This window comes from Metopolophium dirhodum, chromosome 7 (genome assembly GCF_019925205.1).
Source record: "Metopolophium dirhodum isolate CAU chromosome 7, ASM1992520v1, whole genome shotgun sequence".
In the NCBI taxonomy this organism is placed as follows: Eukaryota; Metazoa; Arthropoda; class Insecta; order Hemiptera; family Aphididae; genus Metopolophium; species Metopolophium dirhodum.
In genome coordinates this window covers 10,651,482-10,677,682 of record NC_083566.1, presented here as the reverse complement: position 1 = coordinate 10,677,682, position 26,201 = coordinate 10,651,482, and the positions used below count along the sequence as shown (strand labels likewise).

The 26,201-nt window shown below is 28.1% G+C and overlaps 1 protein-coding gene across 6 annotated transcripts; it reads right to left on the bottom strand.

Moving 5' to 3' along the window:
* Window positions 1-1,886: 1,886 nt before the first annotated feature.
* LOC132948967 (helicase domino) lies at window positions 1,887-26,144 on the bottom strand. 6 transcript variants are annotated; one of them, XM_061019688.1, is made up of 37 exons: window positions 25,855-26,143; window positions 24,788-24,923; window positions 23,527-23,686; window positions 23,123-23,452; window positions 22,813-22,928; window positions 22,559-22,744; window positions 22,345-22,485; window positions 22,044-22,230; window positions 21,595-21,788; window positions 21,401-21,538; window positions 19,918-20,097; window positions 19,747-19,848; window positions 19,508-19,685; window positions 18,809-19,445; window positions 18,555-18,741; window positions 18,264-18,470; window positions 17,835-17,928; window positions 17,711-17,764; window positions 17,479-17,640; window positions 15,916-16,097; window positions 15,170-15,853; window positions 14,915-15,111; window positions 14,713-14,827; window positions 14,275-14,571; window positions 13,710-13,946; window positions 9,239-9,283; window positions 9,025-9,178; window positions 8,509-8,816; window positions 8,290-8,426; window positions 8,123-8,195; window positions 7,571-8,038; window positions 7,354-7,498; window positions 6,703-7,199; window positions 6,520-6,639; window positions 5,466-5,624; window positions 4,471-4,608; window positions 1,887-2,924 (listed from the first exon to the last, which is right to left on the bottom strand). In XM_061019688.1, the coding sequence occupies exons 2-37, from the start codon at window positions 24,863-24,865 to the stop codon at window positions 2,751-2,753; spliced, it is 7,461 nt and encodes a 2,486-aa protein (XP_060875671.1). In that variant the 5' UTR covers window positions 24,866-24,923; window positions 25,855-26,143; the 3' UTR covers window positions 1,887-2,750. The 6 variants fall into 6 exon arrangements, with proteins under 6 accessions (XP_060875671.1, XP_060875674.1, XP_060875676.1 ...); XM_061019691.1 differs by having other exon boundaries at window positions 6,703-7,196; XM_061019693.1 differs by having other exon boundaries at window positions 21,401-21,535.
* Window positions 26,145-26,201: the final 57 nt, after the last annotated feature.

The window sequence follows — 26,201 nt, the reverse complement described above, 5'->3', positions numbered from 1 at the left end:
GAATACAAGTATACATAAGCGTGAATTTAACGGAATAAAATAATACTAGTACATAGTAGAAAATACTAACACAGATTAATTCCGATTTACAAAAAACGATTTATCACATGTGATATGTATATTATACCAGTATATGCGTAATACCGTAGAAATTTTGGAGAAAAACGTCGAAAACATGGATAATGTCCGCGTCGATTAAATTATTAGATTAGTTAATCACACAGTGCGTGGTTTATTACGATTTGTGGCATTACGGTATTTTTGGAATTAACAAGGTGAGTAAGTGGATGTCGCTTTGCTGTACAGTAGGTTACAAGTGGGTCACTGTAATGGATGGTTTTAAATTTGAATTCAATGATATAATATCATTGTATAAGAAAAGACGATTCTGAGCGAAATCGGTCAGTCAGCCTATGATAATACCAAGTATATTTGATGATATTATTGTGAATAAAGTAATTTATATATAACCTATTTACGTGGAATCTTTTTTTCAATTTTCAATCCTTAGCTATAAAATTTGAACATTTTATACATTTTTAACTACAAAATAATTATTAAATTATAAATTTGATACATTTTGTCAAAATTCGAACTTTAAAAAAAAAATAAAAAATTGTGCCTATGTATTTTTAATATTTTTCAACTGCTATTAGAATGATATATCAGGAGCCTTATATTAAATTTTCACGCTTTTTTACCAAACAAATAAAATTTTATTGATATTTATAGAAAAAAAAAACTAAAAAAATTGAAAACTGACAATGTCCGTAAGCAGCTCAAAAAGTCAAATTATTTTCAAAATTTTATCATGTATAGAAAATGCTAATATAAAACATTCAGTCAAAATTTTATGTATCTATGGTCATTTGTTTTAGTGTGGCGCCAAAAACCAAAATCGAATTTCTCAAAAACAGATGTTGCGTAAAAATTCCCGATTAAGGAAACTTAATTTTTCTTTTGTTTTTCATGTCGCTTATAAAAACAACTGGGAAAATTTTACTTTTGACGCCCCAAAGTACCAACTAGATTCATTTCTAGAAAAACACATCTTTGTAAAATCAATACATTTATCGCTTCGCTCAGAATCTTATAGAAATAAAAAAAAAAGAGAACATTGTTGCCAATATAAAAAAAATGAAAGTACAACAATTTTAAGAACCTAAACTTAGTGAGTTTGTAATGATGTTGTGTAACCTGCAATTGCTAAATACTATGGTCTCTGATTTCATTGATACCTGTGTACTTGTAAGGTCTGTCTCTTCAAGCTACCACAGTGTAATGTACACTGCTGGATCATAACTGCTGGATAATAGTCATATACAGCTTACAAGTTTTATTTTTATTCCTAATGACCTAAATTCTTTCCTGTTTTTATATTTGTAATTACCATAAAATTAAAATTAGGTTTGTACATTTTTAAATATTATATTGTATTATATTATTATATTTAATTAAAACAATTTTAATAATTTTTTTATTAGTTTAATTGATTATAACATAGTACATAAATGTATGATAAAATAAATAGCAATAATTAATCACACCATTCCTAACTTACTTTAGATGTGATTTTTATAAGAATACCTAAGGACATTGGCAAAAATATGGGGGATTATCCTTCCCCCAATACTATTCAAAAGTACTTTATTATTTAGTAATAATCATATATAATTATTTTAAAATATTATAGGGGTGTGGAATTCAATCATATAGGTTACCCGCTAAGCAATACTAAACAAACAGTATTGGTTTTGGTTAAAATAGAAGTAATATGATTGCAGTACATTATCTGTACATATTCTGAAATTATTTAAGTATTTTAAATATTTTAAGTTCTATAGGTATAGGAATGCAACTAAAAGTAAAATAAACAAGTTATATAAAAAAAAATGTCTATATTAATTATATACAGTTTATATATCACGAATGTTAATTAAAATGACCATGTACAACATCAATTTTACGATTACAATTGCAAATTAAAAAAAAATTGATTAAAATTACATTATACAACAAAATTATATACAAGAGCCTAAAATTGTACAAAATTCATTTTGGTGCAATAAATATCATATATACAATTCATTTTCATGTTAATTAATCAAGTTTAATTGATACAAATACACATGATTTATTGATTAATTGCACCTCAACATCTTTATTTATTATTATACAGAGTATTTTCTATGAAGGAAAAAAATAAGCGTAACAGTCACAACTTCACTTGAAACAATATCTATAGTGAATTATCTTTTTTATGAAAAAACATAAGAAAGACCATCAAAATTTAAAATTAACATTTTCTCTTAATACTATTTAAAATTATCTTTTGTTATTAGGTACTTTTAACATCAGCTATTATTTAAGTCGATAATGGTAACAGCCTATATCTAATTTTATTACAGATTTTTATATATATATAATAAGTATGTATAAATATACATAAGAAATTACGTAGGACATTTATGAAATTGTACGTAGAAATTTAACAATGTTTATTAAATCACATCAATGTGATCTACAAAGAAAATAAAAATTTTTATGAACACCATAAAAAGTTAAATATTGTTATTCTTTGACATACAACTGAAAACAATAATTTTTTTTGAAACAATTTTTAAAAGGAACATACAAATGCTCAAAATTAGTCTGTTAATGGTAATAGTAAAAAATAAAACAATAGGTAATGTGAACCTAAACACAAATAAAAATAATTTATCTATAATCTTATTATATGTTTACGTCATTTAAGTTGTGCGTGGGGTATGTGAATTAGGTGACGAAGGTATAGTCAATACGGTTGGTTGCTGTTGTTGAGGAGCCATAGATACAGCAACTATAGATCCAGCTTGGCCTGAAGAGCTTTGGACACGTAACTGACCTTGCCGTACAGACATTTGCTGGCCTTGTTGAAATACAACCTGTAAAATATTATTTTATAATATATAAATCCAATACATTCTTGAAGAGTATTAACTTTTACAAAATTATTTTTCTCCGACAATTTTAATTTAATGGAGTTTTGATTTTGTTAACTAAAATATTTATCTTAGAATTTAAAATATAAAATTAAAACTGTAAGTTGTCATACAAAAATGTAAAATAAATTTAATACTAAAACTATTTTAAAAAGGATAGGCAAGTAGATACCGCTCTATGTAAAATTGAGGGGTGGAAATCCAAAACCTACCATTACTAAAATACTGATTTTTCAGAGAAGCGATTTTCTTAACATTTCCAATAAAAACAAACCGTTTACAACCAGACAAATCAATTTGAAAAGAAGGTTTTTTTTAAAATTATTTAATAATATATTATTTATATTTAAAACGATTCAAATGTGTTAAATATTCTAGATTATATTTTTAATTTAATTTAAAACTTAATTAACATTTTTAAAACTGAATTTTTATACGTTTTGGAATAACATTTTTACTTCCCTATGAATACGTACGACATGGGTAAAAATATGTTTTGGAAATAGTTTGTTTCGATATAGTTAATGATTTTTTCCTATTCTTTTAACATGGGTAATATTACATTTGGGTGTATAACTGAAAAAAGTACGTTTTGATTTTCTAAACATCATTTTTATGTATGGAAAAGGTTTGTTTTTGCTTAACCAGTTATTTTGAATCACAGATTTGACCAGGAAATAGTACGTTTTGATCTATTCTGACGACACAAATCGATTTATCGATATTTTTTCCATAAGAAAGTTATACCTAACTTGATTTTATAAATGTTGGCAATAGTACGTTTTGGATTTCCACCCCTTAATATACAGGGGTCACTGTAACGGTTGTATTAAATTTGAATTTAATGATATAAAATTATTCTACACGAAAAAAATAATTCTGAGTGAAGATTAGCCTATAATGTTACAAAGTATATTTTATGATATAAATATATAATTTTTATTAAAGTAATCTATTTAGTAAATTGAATTAATTTTTTAAACTACTTATGATACTTGTTTTAAATTTTGAATCTTTAGCTATACAAATTTAACAGTTTATCCATTTTTAACTGCTATTACAACAATTTATGAGGACCCTTAAATTACATTTTAAAGTTTTTTGACTGAGTAAAAAAATACTATCTAAAATAATTTAAAAAAAAAAATTGTTGTATGTCTATAAATAGCTAAATAAGAGTCGAAATATTTTCAAAATACTATAGAAAATGTAAATATAAACATTTGTTGGAAAATTCAAGCATCTACAGCTGTTATTCTACTGAAGTTGAAAATGAAAGCATTAATTCAACTACTTATCATGTATGCATAAACACAAAAAAAAAATACATTGTAAAATTAATACATTCATTACTCAGAATCTAAATATGTTGTTTTATAACGGCCGCAATTTGTGATAAAATAAATTTTCAAAAAACATTTATATTATTTGTAATATCATTTTATTATTAACAGTTAAAAAATAAGCACTGTATAAACTATATTCAAACCTGAGATAGTATGTTGGGAGAATGTCCAGAATTTCCAGTAGTTTTAAATACATTAGTCAAAGAACATGGTTGTAATGTTGAACGAGCTGTTTCAATCCCAACACCAGATGTTCTCAACGTTTGAACTGGATTAACCACCTAAAAATAAGAATAATTTGAAATACTAAACACTATAAAAATTATTTTTCCAGCAACAGGTTTATTTATATCAGCTTGATATATAATATGACAAGTTCACCTTTACTTATAATGAATATTTGGATGCAAAACATTTTTTTTGGGAATATGTATAAATGTCACTTATTCATAGTTGATTATACAAAGCATTTTAAAATGCTCGTAAATAAACTAATTTAATAATAATTGATTGGTGCTCGGTTTTAAATGCATTTACATATTTTTACTGGACTGCTTGACACGATTCTTTCAATAATACAAAATATGTATTTCAAGTACATACTATTCTAAAAGAAACTTTTTTGGGTTTTTTTTGCATTTTTTTAACCTATTTCTTGCAATAAGAAAAAAATTAAAATTTATCAGAGATTGAAATAAAAATAGATATACTCAACATTAGATAATCGTATTTTGAAATAAATAGATTCACAAATTTATCTTAATGTCACAATTGCCAATTAGTTGATAAAGTGATAATATAAAACATTCATACATTTATAAATATTGTCTAACATTATTTGCAAGCGGATATGCTGATTGGCTGCCTTAGGTTGAGGTATAAGGGCCCGTTTTACAATCATAGTTAAAACCTCAGTTACGCTTAAGCCACTGATTTTAAAGGCCAAATTCTTAGTGTGTTCAACGTTTTTGATATAATAGGTAATTTTTTGATAATTATGCAATTCACTCTAATATAAAAACTAACAGCACAAAATTGAAACTGGTAAACAAAAATTTGATATGTCGTACATGTGTAAGACAGAGAAACACATGCAGGTACAAGATCCTCTTAAACAAACTATAATGATCGATAGTACCTGAATTGCTTGTTTTAAAGATGTTTGGGTTGTAACTACTGGTAGTACTCTCGTTAACCCAATACTTGAAGACTGTCCATGACTTTTTGCAATGACATGGGATATAACCTGACCTGCGTTTGAATTGGATTGCATTGCCGTTATATTAGCACCGGAAACCTAAAAATATGTATACCAGGCAATAATTATTATTTACGTTATAAATATAAAAAAAATTTAATACAATAATAAGACATTGGAGGAAATACTATACAATATTACTAAATAGTAAATGGTAATGAATATGTTTACAAATAACAAATATTTCAATTGAAATTTTAAATATAAAGAATTTAAAAATTTAATTTTTCATCTTAAAAAAGAAATTTTTTAGAAAATTATTAATTTTTAAATAAAATAAAAAAACTTAAGTTACTAGTACCCATGAATTATATTTTTAAATTACTACAAAATGAATAAAATTGGTACTCTTTGTTTTTAAATATTCAATATCGGCCAAATTTAAAATTAAAATGTCTATAAGTTAATGTATTTTTTTTAGATATTATTTTGGTTACAGTAGTAACTACTTATGAGAAACCTTAATTTTAATTTTCAATCCTTAGCTACAAAATATTTTATAAATGTTTAACCACAAAATAATTTGCAAATTGTGAAATTTAAATGCTTATAATAATAATTGCGCCATTGTACCTATCTTTAATATTTTTGAACTTCTATTATAATAACTTATGAGGAAGCGTGTATTCAATTTTCAAGCTTTTTGACCGAACATAAATAGAAGATGCTAATATAAACATTTTATGAAAATTTTAAAGTATCTACAATTATTGATTTCTAAATTTACCATTAAAACCATACTGAAAACTGGTGTGGTGTAAAAATTTCGATTGTTCCAATTTTTTTTCTCAATGCTTTAGAAAACTATCGACAATTATGATGTCCCCCCTCCCAACACAACCTTTTTAGTACTAATTATTTTGCTTTCATGCCTGAAAAGATGCTGAAGTAGAATTGTGTCTCAAAAGGTGATGTTTAAACTGTAGATACTTACGCTAACGTTTTGGATATTTTGTTGCTTCATCATAGTCTGCAATTGTTGCATAGTCATAGTACTTGGTACACCCTTAGATTGAACTATCAATTGTGTTGGAACTCCAGTCTTACCGGCCACCTATTATAAGTAATATGAAAAAAAGTAATAGAAAATCATTTATTTTATGTCTATTATATTTACCACAACTTGACTCAATTGAGTAACTTTTTGGGCAGGAATTTTTCTCTGGGCTAACATAGGCTGTTGAAGTGTAAGATGCCTAAATTGTTGTTGAGGATTGATGTTTTTTGTAGCAGTTGCAACGCTTATAGCATTTTTAGCACCAGCTGAAAGCATCAGACTTTGTACAGATGTTTTAACTATTGACGGTCCTGCAGTCGCGATAGGTGATTGAACAGTAACAGTTTGTGCTTGTTTTTGTTGTAATAATTGATGTCTTTTTATAAAATTTGTAACATCAGTGTCAGTTATATTCCTAGTATTTAATGTGTTTTTGGGTCGGACATTAAGAGTAGTTGGTGTTTGAGATGTCTGTACAGGAATGATGTTGGCAGTAGGCGTTTTGGTTGCACGAGCACTAACCATCTTCACTTGTTGTTGTCTGGCTATATTTTGTTGTTGTTGACGATACATTTGAATCTGAGATTGAGTAATAGTTTTGTTCATTGTAGTAACTACTGAAAATTGATAGTATATTAATAAAGAAACAAACATATGTAATTAACAAATTTGTAAAGTAAAACTGTTTCTCATTAAAAATAAACATCAAGATTATAAGAAAACTAAATACCAGTTATTTTTTTTGAATTTACTGACAAAAACCAGTTATACCTTTTCCAGTAGTTGAAGATGCTTGAGTTACAATGGAAGCTTGAGTGAAATTAAGTGCTCGTTGAACCGCAGCTGAATAATGAACAGACATTGGAATTGGAACCACCTTAGGACTACTCTGAGGTATATTTTGTATATTTGCATCCTAATAATAAAACAAATAGAATATGAAGTAAATTCCAAAGTATGTGAATATTGTCAGGTAAAATATAGTTACAATGGAAGGTGATGGAGAACTCATAATAATTCGATGTTGAGTTGTAGGTGAGGGTCTAACTGGTGCTGGACTAACAGTTTGAGCTGGTGGCAAAGAGTTAGGAAGCTGAATAGATTTTATAGTTTGGGGTTGTGGTTGCACTCTAACTGTTGTTGGTTCAGTGTGCTGTTGCTGTTGTTTTTCTCTTATCATACGATCAGTACGACGACTTATTACTTGCATTGGACCCAAAGGTACATTATAGTCTACTTCATAATTTTCCTTTAATATTGCAATGTGACTAGCGTTTGGGATCAAAGGTGTGTTAGCCGATTGGCTCGGTACATATTGACTGTTAGTTCGACACAAAGGTTGTCGCTTAGCAGCAACAGATAATAGGCCATTAAAACGGGATATAAGTAGTTGAGTATGAGTACGGTTTCCATCTGTTGTATATATCTGTGACGTACGTAATCCTCGATTAATTTTCTATAAATAATATTAAAACGATTATACATACATTATAGAATATTTTAACAAAATATTTAATAATTGTATAATATCATTTATTACTTTTTTTTGTTTTTTGAGTAATTGTTCCTGTAGCATACGACCCTCTTCTCGAGCAACTATCACTGACTCGTACCTAATTAGTATGAATATATAAACCATATTATTATTGAAATACAATAAAATTAATTTGAACAAATATATTCTTTAATAATACACAACTTGTTTACCTATTTTTACATTGTTTAGGAGATCTATAGACTCGAGACATCATATTAACTAGCTCAGAGACTAAATCCCAATTTGGTGTATGAGCCGGGCATAATATTACTAAATTCAATGTCATTTCTTGCACTCTTTGTACAGCCTAAGTTAAGAACAAAATATAAAGTATATAATACAAATTACAAATACTCAGAAATAATACCAAAAAAATTACAATAACATACTTGCAGAAGTGCATAATCTTCATGTATAAGCCAGTCTGGTACATGAGGTGGTTCTGGAACAGGTCGAGCTGGTAAAGGTGGTTTTAAACTCGCTAAAGTCATGGTCATTGGCCTATTGATACCACGATATCGCTGAATGCGTATATCATTACGCATCTTAAGCAATGCACCAGAAGCACGATCAAACATTGATCGAGGTAGGTGTGGAAAAATATTTTCATTAGGTCTCCATTCACCAGCATTATTATCACGTGTTCCATGCGCTGATTTTGTACTTGAAGACAATGACACAGGTAAACTTAAACGATCTAAAAAAAAAAAATGGGTAATCACATAATTTGTGCTGAGATAAACTTAAATTATTAATTCAGTAAGGACATTCAATCGATAGGGTATGGTTATAAGTTACAACAAATTATGTGTTTAGGTGTTTTTAGTGAGCTTGTATTGTTTTAGTTTGTAATGTAATACGATAGTAACTCCAGTAGTTACTAAGTATAGAAAATGATTACATACTGTTTATAAACGTGACATCAGTTCTTGGTCGTTTCCGAGCAGATGGCATGGGAGGTAGTTGAGCTTCTGTCATTGGTATATAAGAATACTGACTGAAGTATAATGGGTCATGATAGATTTCATTTTCTCCTGACCATGGTCCAAGGATTAAATTCTTAAAATGGATTAAAATGAGTACATTTTTTCCCATGTAAATATAATTAAGTCAACTAACCTTTGGTACATCAGATTTTTTTGAGCCAAGATTAGGATAAACAATCTGCAAATAAAAAACAATACTCACAAATTAATTTAAGACCAAATAAACATTATTTGAACCACCAAGTACTTCAGCATTTTTAAACTTATGTATAAAGTACAGGATGAAATATAAGTATGAAAACTTATAGACTATCAATACAAGTATAATAGATTCATGTAATCTACATATTATATCAAATTAATATAATTGTGCACAAAAATATTTTAAAAAATTGTAGGTCATACGTCATTTAATTAATACTGCTATCAATTTTTTTATTTTGAGCTTCAATTAATAAAGGTTAATTAATTATATTTGGAGTTATTTACCGAGAAATTAAATTGCAATTAGTCAATGTGATAAAGGTATTGAGAAATTGAGTATTGAAATATTGAGAATACAATTTTATGAAAAACAAATTGACAGTAAAAAGGAGAATATAAGTAATCCAAGAATTTATTGTTATATCATTTTTAAATAGTGGCGTTGATGATTTGAACAACTATTTGTGATATGTTGTTGTATAACAAGCCAACTAAAAATATTCATTAGATGAGTTTAATATAACAGAACTTCTTTAGGTTTTATAAGGTATTGATTGTATTGATGAAATCAATTTTAAAATATACAATATATAAAAAAGTTAGACTACATAAAAAAAACAGCTGCCACTAAAATATATTTGATTTAAGTTTTAATTTTAAATTATGTTAATGACATTACATTTATCGATGCTCACATTCCCATTTTATGCTACTTTGTATACGTGTTATTAACACATTTTATTGGACCATCAGCAGGGCTCGTTTGTTTGTGATTTTACTCATCTATCTTGCTAGGTAACATAGAAATATGTTTATCAAGTTGCCAACATTCAGTAAATTAATTTTTATTTTGTATATAATAATTTATGGGAGTTTCCAGCATATTTTGAATTTTTTTTTATACATTATTTTATTATTTTTTAATCTTAAATAATATTTTCAAATTGCCACATAGTTAATGGTTTTGATGTAAATACTAATATTTTTATCCAGCATTTTCTACGAGAATACTATCAAAACTAAATGTATTTGAAAACCCTAATAATACTACCTACAGTTGAGTCTCAAATTTTTTTTAAAAAAAAGAGTTATGTAACTCGAAAAATACATAAGTCATATAATTTTTATCTCCCTTGACATTTGAGTTATCAAGAGTGCATATTACATTATGTAATATGACCAATACATAGACCCTTAAATTATTTTGAATAGTATTATTTAGAAAAGTCCAATAAAAATATTATAAACAAGTGTTGAAACTATGTGTTTGCAAAAAAAAATTTGATATCAAAATTATTAAGATGAAATTAAGTTTTGTAGGAAGTTACATTACAAGTTTTTATTGCATATTTCAGAAATGCTTGGATCACAATTACCTATATATTCTAATGTTTTGTAATAAATTAATTTACAATAAATGATTATAAGTATATCCACCATTTACAAGTACCAAACTGTAGTACATACATTATGTAAAAAAATCATGATTTGACTCATATTAATCAAGATTTCCTCCCCTTACCCAAAAACTCAATAATATTCAATACAACTTAAATGAAAAAATCAGAATTCAAACATTCAATAACACCAGATAGTAATAAATATTTTATGTTCCAGAACCTTATCAACATCAAAACTTTGAAAAATTCTGATTGTAAGACAGAATTAAACATTTTTAACTTATTTATTTTGTACTTAAGCCCTAACATATAATATAAATTATTTTATAGGGAACTATGATTTAAATATAAAATATAAGCTGATATCAATACCTAAATAATGTAAAAACCCAAGTTCAATGTTTAATAGGTCCTAAAAATAATGCATTGAATGAGTGTGGCTTCATATGTATATTTAAATCTATTTTAATTATGCAAAAAATGTTTCGTAAGAAAAAATAATAGTAATTTACCAAGCTTAGTACTTACAATAGTAACAAAAATTACCCAGATTTGTGGTATTAGAATTCTACCAGTCTCAATTACACACAAAAAAAAAAAATGCTGCAGTTTTTCTTCAATTGTCCATATCTCATTAAACAATGTTTAAACAAACATTCTTAGAAGTGCCTGTAAAGAAACTGAAGATTTTGTGTAATCTTTATCAAGTGTATGAATTTTGTAGTGATTTCTTTAACCAAGGAATTGGCGCTCAATTTACTCGTAGGCTTAACTTTGGTTAATACTGTGGTAAGAATTTTTTTCTTCATATTTATCATTTGGCCTGTCCTAATAAAATGTTATAATTTTGTCTATGTTTACACCATTACACAAATAAAACAGTAATGTTTTTGTCACATTCTTCTACATAAAACAGAACTCATAAGGACACGTTATCAGGATTTTAAATAAATATATTTTTTTAGTGGGAGGTTTTAAGCAGTAAATTACTTCATTCTTTCTTCTTAAATTTTTATGATTTCATACAACTTAATATGTTTTGGAACACTTACTTTAATTGCAATCTATTTTATTTTTATATGTCATCAAGGATCACAATTTCCCGGGCAAATATTTAAAACAGTTTGAGGCAAGGATTAACCTCCTGGATAAATGAAATTACTACATAAATTTGGATTCTAACATCTAACATGGATTCTCAAATTAATAGTATTATCTCTACAACTGTGAAAAGACAAAAACCATAAGCCAAAGTCCATCTTTTAAATAATTATTATCATGGTGCCAATATTGTTTAATTAAAAGTTCAGAGTAAATATCATGACACATTGACACTAGATATTTCCCATTAAGATGTTCTAGAAATTGACTCAATATTAAGGTTTATAAATATAATGATTGACTAGTAATACATTTCAAACAATTTAAATTTTTTAAGATTATGAATGTCAAAAGAAACAGTGGCATATTCATGGGGAGAGGTGGCAACAGGAGCATTTCCTCCTCCCTTCCCAGGACGCTTTTAAATTCTTATGCATAATATTTTTGATTATAATAATATACTTTGAAATTTTAAAGAATTTAATGTATTGTTATTTAATATTGCCCTCTCCCCCCCTCCCAAAGAGTGGAGAACCTTGACTAAAGCGAAGCTTTTAATGACTACTTATTTAAATTTCCCATGCGCTATATCGAGTCGGGTAAGCATCCGATAGTGTATCCAACTAAAACACCGAGCTGGCTACTGAGCAGCCAGAGACAGCGTATATTTATGTATATAGATTAACCTGTCACTCTATCTCGCCCAGCAGCAGCGCTCATGACAGAGGGGATAGACCTGCAGCTGCAGTTGTGTGTAACTGAAGAGGGGAGGCAGCTGCCGCGTGACAATTTTTCTGATTTTACTCCCTATTGGAACATGCGTTAAAAAGCTCTGCTATAAAAATGTTTCACACCTACGCCACTGAAAATAAAAAATATCTGTCTCACAACTAAATTTTTTTTTTTTTTTTAATGTTACTATTTTACTTTGGTTTTTTTTTTATATAGTAGTTAGAGAAGCATAGTTCAGACTTATTATGACTGATGATGACTGTCATCATACTAATATTTTATCTGTATAAAGATATTGAAAGAACTAAACATAATCTAACAACATTCCACCATGGAGGCGTTATGATCCATGCCATTATCAAAAAATTTACTATAATTGTTTTGTAAATAAATGCATTTTACACTTAAGTCATGTTTTATTTGCTGAACAATTTATTACCTTTCATTAATAACTGTTGTCAGCATCATCATATCATCAGAAGTCGTCTTCTCTTGCTCTCTGTGCGATACGATGTTTTTCTTTATTTGTTTCGGATAGTCTCATTTGCCAGTCCTGTTTGGACTGGCAAGGAGGGGCTTGTGTTTTGGTGACAACCTCTATGCCAGACCAAACAAAAAAACGATCGGCTTAAGATTTCCAATAATAGCGAAATATACAAAATTTTTTTTTTTTTTTATGAATTACTAGTGTCAGCATAAAATTAAGTTTAAAAACTTAAATAAAAATAAAAATTCTAAATCAACGCACTGCGAGAGCTAGAGAAGAGTTTGCTTCTAATGAGGGACACCAAAACAGAGCCCAACCTTGTGGAGAAGCTATCAAGAAACAAAAAAAAGAAAAACAACCATAACACATGAAATTAAATATATTTTTAATTTTATATAAAAATGTACAGTTGTTTACAAAATTTAAATTAACTTGTCTTGTGTTAATAACCATTATTTGTAAAGATAAAAAAACTTCTCTATTGGGAGAGAACAAAACAAGTTAAGAACATTAAATCTAAAAATAGTAGTTTATAATCGCTGAGGTCTAAGACCATAACTGCTTTTCTTCCTCGCTTTTGTTTCTAAGTGCCATTTCTCCGTATTCTTAGTAGTAGAATTTTTATCATTTTGCTTACTACTACCTATGTTTTTAGTTCTAATACTATGTCGTTTGTTAACCTGAAATTTATTGATGAATGTCAAATCCACAGAATCATCTTCTCCATCCTCAGAATCTGGAAGTTTACGTTTTTGGTTCATTCTTTCTTCTGTTCGCTTAGCTGCTTGTTGTTGTTCAACTTTCCACTCTTGTTTTTGTTGTTCCAATTCTGCTTCAGCAAAAGCTACTTGCTTAGTTGCCCAATCCATCTCATTATTTTCCATAAGTCTTATAGCCCATTTTTCAATACACGATAACTATGAAAGAAGAGTAATTTAAAAAAATTAGCATTAAAAACTTTAACTTAAAATATAATAATTGAAAAACTATTTTTTTTTTTTTAAAAGAAATTATATACATATTTATATAAGAAATAAAATCTTTATTAATTATGATCATGTTAACATCTACCAGGAAAATAATGTAAACAATTAGACTACAGGATTGTGAATCAAACCTAGGTCTCTTGCTTGCCTGGCGATTGAGCTACAAGATAGCACAGATTTAAGACGCTATTTTCTTTCTTTAATAATGTTTACAATCAATAAAAATAAAATAATTTTTTTTTTTTAAATGTATCTATACCTGTTTTTCTAATGCTTGAACTTCCATATCTGCTTTACTTAGTTTAACTTCATTTTGTTCTACTATAGGAATAGCTTCATCAAATTCAGCCAAATCTGCAACAGCTTCTTCTTTGGCAGTTTTAGCTGCCGCAACATCAGTCTCATCTTCTGCAGCTGCGAGAGCTGTTTCAAACACATTAATAGCAATTCTATCACCATCGCTTGTACTTTGAGAATGAGAAAATTCCGATTCCAATAAATGAACACTTCTTTTTTCATCAGTTGTATTGACTTTAAAAAGATCTTGAATTGTAGTCTAAAAAAAAATTCCAAAATTAATATTATCTTAAAAAAAAAAAAAAATGAACAATAAAACATAAATAATAGGATAGCAAGCTTTAAAACACAGTTTAATAGGAAAATAAGTAGAATAATAATTTCAAAAATTTATACTTACAGACTTGAAGAAGGAAGCAGTAAAATTACCACCTTCAATAGCTAAATCACCTAATAATCTCTTTTGGTTTGCTTTTTTAAGAATATTCTCTTCAATAGTTTTTTCACTAATTAATCTAAACAAAAACATCAAATGAATAATAAATATATAGTATATAATAGTTTAAAACAAAAAAATGTATATAAAACTTATTTTGTATTACCTATAAATGTGAACATCTCGAGTTTGACCAATACGATGACAGCGATCTTGAGCCTGAGCATCCATAGTAGGATTCCAATCACTATCATAAAATATCACAGTATCTGCTCCAGTAAGATTTATGCCAACACCGCCAGATCGTGTTGATAAAATAAAACAGAAATACCTCTTGTCTGCATTAAACCTCTCCATTAAAAGCTATAATCAAAGATATAAGTTAGTAAAATAAAGGTGTACATATTTTTATCTCAATTACCTGTCTAGTTTCAACCTTAGTTGTACCATCTAATCGTAAATATATATAACCATGAAAATTGAGGAATGCTTCTAGGATATCTAACATTTTTGTCATTTGAGTAAAAATAAGTACACGATGATGCCCAGTTTTTAGTTCACGTAGTAAATAATCAAGTGACTGTAATTTACCACAATCATATTGAATTAACCTTTGATCAGGAAATAAAACACTCATTGCTGAAATGATGGGGTGCAAGGCATTTAATGTTGGTTTTATATCTTTTTCTAATAATGATGAATCATTTTGAAGAAATTGAAATTCAGTTTTTGGAGTTCTTCCTTGCACAGCTGGCACATACACAATAAATTGTTCAAAAGAGTCATGTAATTCTTTCATTCTGCTATCTAATGTTTTAACTGAATCAGACAAAGCAACTGCAGTCATGTAAGACATACGCTGTATGTGAGCAGAATACTGAGCAACAACAGATAAAACATTATTTGAACCAAGCCAAAGCCAAGGATTCCTTTCCACTGAATCTGAACAACCAACATGACCGGACGACGCATCAAATCTTATAAAGTCTCTTAAATCTTGACCATACACAACATTTGTAGCACCATCTATTCTTTTGTTATTTATAAGTGACAAATTATCCATTTTCATTTTTCTCCTCAAAATTCGTTTTTCTTCTAAATTAGGCTGAAAAAGTTAATGATACACATAATTAACTTATAAAATGTATTTAATATATCAAAACTTACATCATGGAAAAGAATGTCATCAGTCAGTTCTTTATTTGTTTTTATTAAAGGTGTAGATTTAGATATTAATGATGGACTTTTGGAACATTTTGAGATGTTTAGAACTTCACTTTTGTTACGAACATTTATTACACATTCATTTACAATCTGACTATCAAAACCTTTATATGAATTTGATTTACCTTAAACAATGAATCAAATAAATTAATCATTTTTATAAGAAATTAACATTTAATAAGAATTAAAGAAAGCATTTATTATATCAACTTAATTAAATATAATTTATTTTATACATTAGACATTAAATAATTCTTATATAGGTAGTTACAAAAAACTATTACTGTCAAAATAAAAGATAAAAAACTGAATATAGTAAATTATAAAGTTTGGTGGCAAGGAAACGATTATGGTCAATGAATAGATTGTGTAATGAACTGTATAAAACAGAACTATGGGCTAAACAAATTTAAGCTCACATAACAAAATCAATTATTTACAGTATACTGCATGTAGATCATACATCACATTCATAGTAAAGCCAAGAGTTAATGGTATACAAATAAATTGTAGAATAAAAAGTATACACTGAAACAAATTAATTTTATTATGAAGGAATGCTAAAAAAGTTAATTTTAATTATCATTGGTATTGAGGCTTAGATACACCACTTGCAATTAGGGTGACATAAGTTGTACTGTATTTTATTCAAAATACTGTATAACAATTTATTATTATAATACTACTTGTACTATACCAACTTTAATAGAAAACCGAACATTTTAAGTTCTTCATATTGTTTTCAACTATCTGCTTAAAATGTAATTTTTCATCAAAAATTATAAATAAAATTATGATGCAAAAGCAAAATATTAGCACAATAATATAGCATTGGTGCAAAAATTAGTATTCTCATGAATAAAAATTGATCTACAATGCATACAGTAGTATAAGTACATTTGATAATATTCATCTATAATCAGTTCACTAAGAGAATGTGGTTACTTGACAGTTAATAACAGGTATCGAGAAGAGGGGATTAGTGGTTATGACGGGGGAAGACAAATTGTTTTCAGTTATCTGCTAAAAATGTAATATTTCATCAAAAATTATAAATAAAATTATGATGCAAAAGTAAAATATTAGCACAATAATATAGCATTGGTGCAAAAATTAGTATTCTCATGAATAAAAATTGATCTACAATGCATACAGTAGTATAAGTACATTTGATAATATTCATCTATACCAGGTTCACCAAGAGAATGTGGTTACTTGACAGTTATATAACAGGTATCGAGAAGAGGGAATTTGATTGGTTATGACGGGGTAAGACATATAATGATGGTATGGGCGCAACCCCATACTTTTGGTGAATTAAGTACAAGAAAAATAATGTACCCATACAATATAAAACTCAAAATTAAATCTTAATCATAAATTTAGTACTTAATTTGAGGTTGATACATTTTTCGTTTACTTTAGATGTTTTTTCTTTTATTATTTATAATTAAAAAAAAATATTTGCTACTACTAATTTTTAATAAGATAATAGTTATAACTAACCTTCTATCGAACCATTACATTTAGGAGTAGAAGTTAGCAGGTCATTGCTTGGCACATGGTTGATGTTTTTTGTTCGATTATTTACCACATTAGGATCACATTGATTGTTTACATTAATATATTGTTTGATTTGATTTAATTTTGGAGTTAATGATGAAATATCTATAGTACGCAAAGAATTAATTTACTCAATTAACTAATTAATAAATAAGACATAAATTACACAACATACTTGTATAAGGAGGAAGTCTCGAAATATTACTGTCAACAGATCTCAGTTTTAAATCTAAACAAAAACACATTAACAATTAAAAGAATTACAAAAAAATAAATTAAACAACAAATATAGAACTCACCTCTTATTCCCTTTTCTGCTAAAAATTTCACAATTGGTAAATTGTGTTTAAGTCTGACATTAACTAATTTATTTTGTGGATTGCTTAAATTGATCTAAAAAACAATATATAAGATTTTTTACAATTGTATAACTGTAATTAATGTTACCCTCAGATTCAGAATCTTTGTTGGTCCATAAGGTTACATTAAAATTCAAATATCCTACAAATTTTACTTTAGATTAACAATTAAAATGAAATATGAAAAATAGCATATATATGAGTTTAGATATCATAATGTTGATCTACTCTTCCAAAACAAATAATGTTCAGATATTGTATTAATTTAAATATAATTTTAGGAATAACAAAGATTTGTGATATAAACATTGAACAAACAAAAACTCTAATGGAGGTATAAATAGCTATTTTATATCAAATATTAATTACCTTAGAAATGATATTTAAGTTTTTAGGCAGCTTCATGTTAAAATTCATTTTAATTTTAGGAAGTCTTATGGGTGTATCAGGTAAAGTATCAAATTGTTCATATACACAATTTGGTAATTGATAACGCTTTAGACGATGAGCTGCCCATGCACTCATTAATCGTTCCAAGTTGGTAAAAAGTAAATTTACAGAACTTAAATCAATTTCCTATTACAACATATAAAAAACATTTTTATGATAAATTCTTTAATGTTTTGTATATCTATCATTTTATGATTTATTATTGCTTACATTATAGGGATCATATTCCATTATGTTAAATATGGAACGAGGGACTGTATATGTGAGAGCTTCCATTTGAAATGGAGAAATGGTTGGACGAGGTTCAAACAAATTGGGGTGATTGCAAACTTTTCTAAGTTGCATAAGAACATTTATGACACTTAACATATTACCACTCGCAAGGGTTTCCTTCGTCCTAGAAAAAATGAAAACATTAATTAAGTAATTATAATAATAATGCCGTAAAAAATGGTGAAACTTACTTAGCCCTTGACATAAAGTCATCATACAAATATCGCTGGCGTTTAGATAATCTACACATAATGATATGCTCATACTTTTTTGGCAACTGTTTCTCAACTTCACACTTCAATCTTCGAAGAATAAATGGTCTTAATACTTTATGCAATTTTTTTATGATATTTTCATTATACTCTGCGTTCCCTTCAATCATTCCAGTCACAGGGTTTGAAAACCATTCTTTAAATTCACGATGTGATGCAAACAAATTTGGCATTAAAAAATGCATTAATGACCATAACTCCATTAAATTATTCTGCAAAGGTGTTCCTGTTAAAAGCAGTCTCCTTTCGGATTGAAAATTTAATAATAGTTGCCAACGTTGAGATTTAAAATTTTTTATGTTTTGAGCCTCATCTAGGATTAAGTATTTCCATTTCTTTCTGCGAAAACTCTGATGATCGGTTATTACTAATTTGTACGATGTTATACAAATGTGGAATGTATTTGGTTTTGTCCAACCAATTCTTTTATTTTTTCGTTCTTTAACGGAACCATAATAAGTTAAAATTTTAAAACTAGGGCACCACTTTTTTATTTCCATTTCCCAATTAAGCATCACAGATGTAGGAACTACAATTAGATGAGGACCCCAATCTTCTGCAAAAAAAAATAAAAATAAAAATTATGGGCATTTCTATAAACATTTGATAGTAGCATACCCTTTTCACAAGCCAAATGAGCTAATAAGGCTATGGTCTGAATGGTTTTCCCAAGGCCCATTTCATCAGCTAATATACCATTTAGATTTTGTTCATACATTGTAACTAACCAATCAAGGCCTATATGTTGATATTCTCTAAGTGTATTTCTCAATAAAAATGGCACCTTAGTAACCACCTAAAAGTAGTAGATTAAATAAGTAAATTGTCAGGAATGGATTTTTTTTTATTAAACTTACACTAGTAGAAGATAGTGTATTTCCTTTAGGTTGGATACTTTCAGCTAATGCTGTCACATCGTTTATTTCTTTATCTGCGTTACAGTCACTTGTGCCGTTGATCTATTAAAATAATAAGTTTAGAAGTTAGGTATTATATTGTGAAATCTACAAAAATATTTTAAAATTCACCATTTTATTAGGAGATCGCCGCAAGAGATATTTTAAGCTAATATCGGTAGAATTCATGTCTTCCTTTAAACTATGATCAGACTGGCTACTCTCTTCTGCATCATCAGATTGATCTTTGTTATTTGGTAATTGAACTTTATACTTGGCCAAAAGTTGTTCAATGCTCATTTCATTCTCAGCCTAAATTATAAATAAAAAATATATAATTTAATATTACTCAAAATTAATGAAAATTAAATAATAAATTTAAGTTTAACTAGTATATTTCTAACGTTATACAAAAAATGGAGAAAGAAGCAGAACAGCTTTAATTTTCATAACATTAATAAGGAAAGACCATTAGTATAGGTAGATGCAATGAGAAGGAAATGGAATTTTTAAATTAGATCTAGTGGAGGGAAGAGCAGGACAATTAACAAATTAATGACAAGTCACATACATTAAGCACTATCAAAGGTATAAAAAAAACTTGGAACTATGTCAATTGTTGTTGGGAATTTTTATTTTAAAACTGGACAAAATTCCAGAAGATAACGAGTAAACTGTCGTTGTCAAAAGCCAAATTGAGAGCTTAGATATTATAAGGGCATCCAGGAAAAAAAGTTATACCCTGTTCCATGAGAGAACATGCCAGTTCTGCGCATCAGCCCACGTAACCTTGCTATTGAAACCGGTTCTCCTATGACATGGTGTCGCGTAAGGGAACCATTTTTGATACACTGATACAAATATTCTCAGGAAGCCATAGAAAGATTATAGACTAAACGGAAGAGGTTTTAAAGCAAATAGTAAAAAATATGCTTCTTGAATGATATTTCGATTCAATATTGATATCACTTACTTTATTTAAAAATTATTTATACTTGAAATATATTGTATAATATTGAATACTTTGAAATCAAAATTAATGGTCCCCGGCCATTGGGTATTAGAGTTATCGGAAACTAACTGATTTTAACGTCTAAGAACTTTATTTGAAAAACATTATTTTCGAGTTACCACATTAATTCGGAATAGGATATCGTAACGTCCATATAAACAACACTTATCTACAAGGGCAATTCCACATATTCTTACCAATAACACTTAAGTACCAAACCAAATTTTTTCAGAAATCGTCTTTCTGTTTGGTAGCAAAAAAAGGCAATAGTATAAACTGTATCGATCAAAATCAATAATATTTTAATGGTGTGATCAAAATTAAGAAGTTTTTTTATTGTCCTGGAAAATGTTTAAAATGGATATACGTGTTGTTTACATGGACGTAACGATATATTGATACCTAAATTTGTTTATGAATATCGCGATTCAATATTGCACAAAACAAAATAGATATTCATAAATCATTGAAGAAATTTCTGGAATCAATCATTTCTGTTTGGTGGACAAATTGCTTTAGAGAGGTAATGCTAGCTAATGTGTGTGAACCCATCCTTTATCAATCTAAATAGAATATCAATATAATTTATAGAATCCCATTTACCTCCAATTCAGCAATTTCTATAGAATGATCTATTCGACCATCTTCCTTTTCAGCGAGCTGTAAAGTTTCTTCATCATCACTCCAACTGGAATTTGATGCTTCAAAATCTTCATCCTCACTTCTATCACTTGGTATCTGCTGTTAACACAAATATATTGAATTATAGAATAATATAATAAAAAATAAAAACAAACCTCTTCAAACACTTCATTTTCCTGTGTTTCTAAACAACTTTTTGATTTTTTGTCAAGGACTTCATCAATTGATAATTTTGATTCTTGTTTCAACATATCAATCTCCTTTTTACAACCAATATTGTCATTTGGTATTTTATCTTTATCTACAGTAATATTATCATCAGATGATGAGTGACGAACATATTTTTTACCTAATAAAAAAACATGTATTCAATATCACCAGTAGGTTTACAAATTAAACTTTAAAAAACTTTTTAATTTGTATGTGTTTATAATTTTATATAAATATATTATATGGTGCGAGTGTATTTCATCAATTTTAATGTAAAAATGTGAGTAAATTAACTATGAATGCTAACATTTTAAATAAAATTTAGTTTAATATTATTAATTAAAAATAATTTAAATAATTAAAGTAAAAAATAATAAAAGTAATTTAAATATACCGCCGTCAGATATCACCATAGATGAATTTTGTGATGGGGTGATCGAAGAGTTATTAGCAGACTTCATTAAACTTTCAGCAACCATAGTTGTCATTTTTTCAGTTTGATCAACAATGAAATTTAAATGTTCATCTAATGCAATTTTTCTTTGTTCCTCCAATTTAGTGGATTGCTTGAATACAAGTAGCTAAATAAAAGTAGAAAATATATAATTATACTATATGATTATAATATATTGTTCATAAAATCATAGCTATTTAAGTTTCCAAATACAGTTACAATCAATATTTAAAACACATGCCTTTTCAACATTACTCCAAAATGTTTTAATCATTTTTGCAATGAAACCTGTTATACGCTTTTGATGCATTTCAGATGCTTTGGCTGCTTTCTGGGCTTCTATTTTCTTTTCATGGAAATGCTTCATAACCATTTTAGCGCACTTACGAATAAGAAAAGTTTACAAGTTATACATGACATTAAAATATATAATAAATAATTTAAAAGAAAACTACTTGTTTAGCTGCTTTTTTCTTCCATTTTCGTTCTTGGGCAAAATCAGTAGCAAGCCACTGCATTTCTTCCAAAAGATAGTCATGGTGTGCTTTATTTCTTGGAGGTTCATAAATTTTAGGCAGTCTTTTTTCACTCCATAAACCATCACGCTGTAGTTGATTAATTTTTTGAATAATTTGGGCTTCCTAAATAAAATATTGGAAAATCGGATAAATTAAGTATTTAAATAGAAAACTTGTAAAATGCAACCAACCCATTTCACTCTTTCAAACACTTGATCAGGTTGATTTTCATTAGACTGCCGGGGTGTATGAGAGGAATTAGGGAGTTCTTCAGCAGGTGAGTTAGGAGATATTAATTTATTGGATTCTGAAATTTGAATTTTTCATATTATTATTAAAATTTCAATAATTGTAAATAACATAAAATTTTTAAAAGAAAAGAATAAAACAATCCAAAATGTACCAAATTAAACAAGGATATGTTTTTTTGATTATTACATACCTTTTTTTTATTTTATATTTTTATTTTAATTGTCCTTCATAGTTTAAGATTTTACTTACTAGGGTCCGAAACTGGAACATGTGTTTCCTGTGGTTCGGACGCTTGTTTGTCCAACCACAGTTTAAGGTCGGCAAATGGATCACCATTAAATAAAGGATCGTCATCACATTTAACATTTGCCATAGACCATACATGCTGATCATTGAATACCTGTTCAACTTTTTCAGGTATAAAATCATGAAATTTCGACACCGACTGTACTTCGTCCAATTCTCGTTGGGATTGAGCAAGCTTTGCACGTACAGTCTCCAATTGTTCAAACACCATTTCACAAGTACGTTTAATCTTGGCTGAAGTGCACATTTCCAAAGCTTCAAACTCTTTGGCTGCTATCATAATAAAATATTAGTTATAAACAATATCAGCGGTTAGGGACAATAGTAAAAAAAAATTAAAAACATACATTCTGTAGAGTATTTACGCTTCCGTGTACTCTGATTTTGACTATCCACAGAATCATCATGGTCAGAGTTGTAGCTGGTGTTTTCAGCATCATTTGTAGAGCCATTTACACCAATTAGATTATCACAATTATTTGGTATATAGTTTACACCAGATGTCACCTAAAAAAAACATAAACAAAAAGTATATAATTACATGCCTACAAAATAAAATTTTAACATTAATAAATAAAGGAATCCTAAAAAAATAATAATTAATAATATAGGTTACGTAGAGAACCATTTTTACATTCAATTTTGAAAAATAAATGAAAAAAGTTTCAAGATTTTGAACATGTATCAAGAATGATTCTATACTATATTCCTCGTAAGTTTACCCACTTACTCGACCGGTCGAGGCCGCAGCATCGAAACAAGCGCTAGTGGTGATCATATCATGCAGATACCTACAACAACGATGAGGGTTGAACGCCGACCAATCACAGATCGCCGGTTTACGACCGAGGTGGTCTGAACATTCTGGCAGCTATGTATCCATGCGTGCAAGTGGGTAAACTTACGGGGAATATAGTATAGACTAGAAATAGATAATTGAAAGAACTTGTTTGTCTAAACTTAAATTATGAATTCAAATTTAAAATAATGTTATCAAAATTCTTACCTAGTATTTAATATTCAATTCATCTATAACTATAGGTAATGTTAGAATTATTGGTGAACACTAAAAACATAAGTTTATATAGGTAGATAAGCATGAAAGCTGTAATTTAATTGAATGTCCTTATTTACAAAATGTAAAAATTATTTAAAAAATACTATTACATAGGTACCTCATTAATGTAAAATTATGATAAAAATAACGTATAGTATTATTATTTAACTAATATAGACGGTATCTCAGAATATTAGAAGCTTTAATTAAAAAAATATATTTTTTTATAAATTAAAAATATACAATAATTCAATAGTACAATTGTTTTTTCAGGTATTTTAAAATCTTAATTAATTGTTCTTTAAATAATCCATGAATTGGACTGATTACTTATATAATCAAAATAATGTAAACAATGATATGATTTGTATACAAATGATTAAATTATTAAAATTATTAATTTTAAAGATATCAAGATTGATATTAAGAGGGTTTAAATTGTTTTCTATAACTAAGTTAGGTCTCTTTCAAATATTTATTTCCAATTATAATTTTATTCTTAAAATATAATAATAATATTAACTTAAACCTATAAAAACAAAAATGTTTACCTGATGGCCATTCCCATCATATTTATTATGTTTGTGACAATCAATGGTCCCAGCTCCCAGTTGGGAAGCAGTGGCCATAAATGATTTTAGGTTCTGAACAATTATTAATCGCTTTTGGATTATCCATTTAGTTTATCTAAGACAAATGAAACAAAATTAATTATTTAAAAAAAATAAATACATTAATCCACAAGAATAATGTATGTTCATATAATACTTGTAAGTATAACAAAATTCAGTTTTGAACTATTGTATGAAGTGGACCTATTGAGTGGATATGTTATATGTCGGGTATAGAAACAACTAATTTAGATAATTTAATTAATTTTTAATATAATTATAGAATATAACAAACAAAAAAACTAATTATAAGAAAAAATCTTGTTTTATTTGAAATAAATAGATAAATAATAAGCATATTGAAGTAACTAAAATGTTTTTATTTAAAATTAATCAGGTAGTATCTGTTAAATTTTAATTTGTTAAGCAAACTTGAATTTATTGTTCCATATGATTTATTTTGAATACCTAAATTTTATATTAGGTAGTTAAAAAATCAAAATGTATCCACTTTAATTTTTAACTCGAACGTTGAAATTTCAAATTAAAAAATAACAAGCACATGTTGATTTACCCTCTAATGGCCGTTTACGAATAGGGGTAAGATAGTAACAACTCTTTAAAGCCAATGTCCTAATCAAGAAGCCTTATAAGTTATCTTCTCGACATAAAAGTTAATTGACTTTACACTTTTCTCATTTCAAATTAACAAAATTAAATTTTATCTAGAGATTAGAGGTTATGTTTTGAAAACAGAAATTCAATAATAACAGAAATAATAATAATAGGCGGGATAAATTATTATTTGATAAAAATGTATTGCCGACACAATTTTTGGCAATCGGGCGAAAAAATAGTGTCCAAAGTGGATTTCTCACAACATTGTCGACAGGGAAAAGCATCAACGCGGCTAGAAAAACGGTAACGCGTTAGAATAGCGTAACGGAAGGAAATGGCGGGTCGGCCATTTTGTGCGCGGCGGATGAGACTGCCGCTGAGATGCTTACCAAGATCGAAGCGATTACCCTCCATCGGTCGCAAGCCATCACACGAGTCTGTTCAGACAATTACCGCACATTTTGCACGCACAATACTAGAACATGACGCGGTGCGCGCAATGAATTTCATAATCGCAACACACGGGTTCGAAAAAACGTACTGACCGATTCCCCGGACGAAATGCACGTAAAGAGAGACGCACGACAATATGGCGTCCGGCGGCGGTCGACTGCGAGAATTCGCTGTTTAGTGGGCGCAGCTAGTACGGGCCGATCGAGAGTGAGCGCCCAACAGCAAAACAAAACAAAAACTTCACGGCGGCGGCGCGTCCCCCCGCCGACCGAGTCCCGGAACA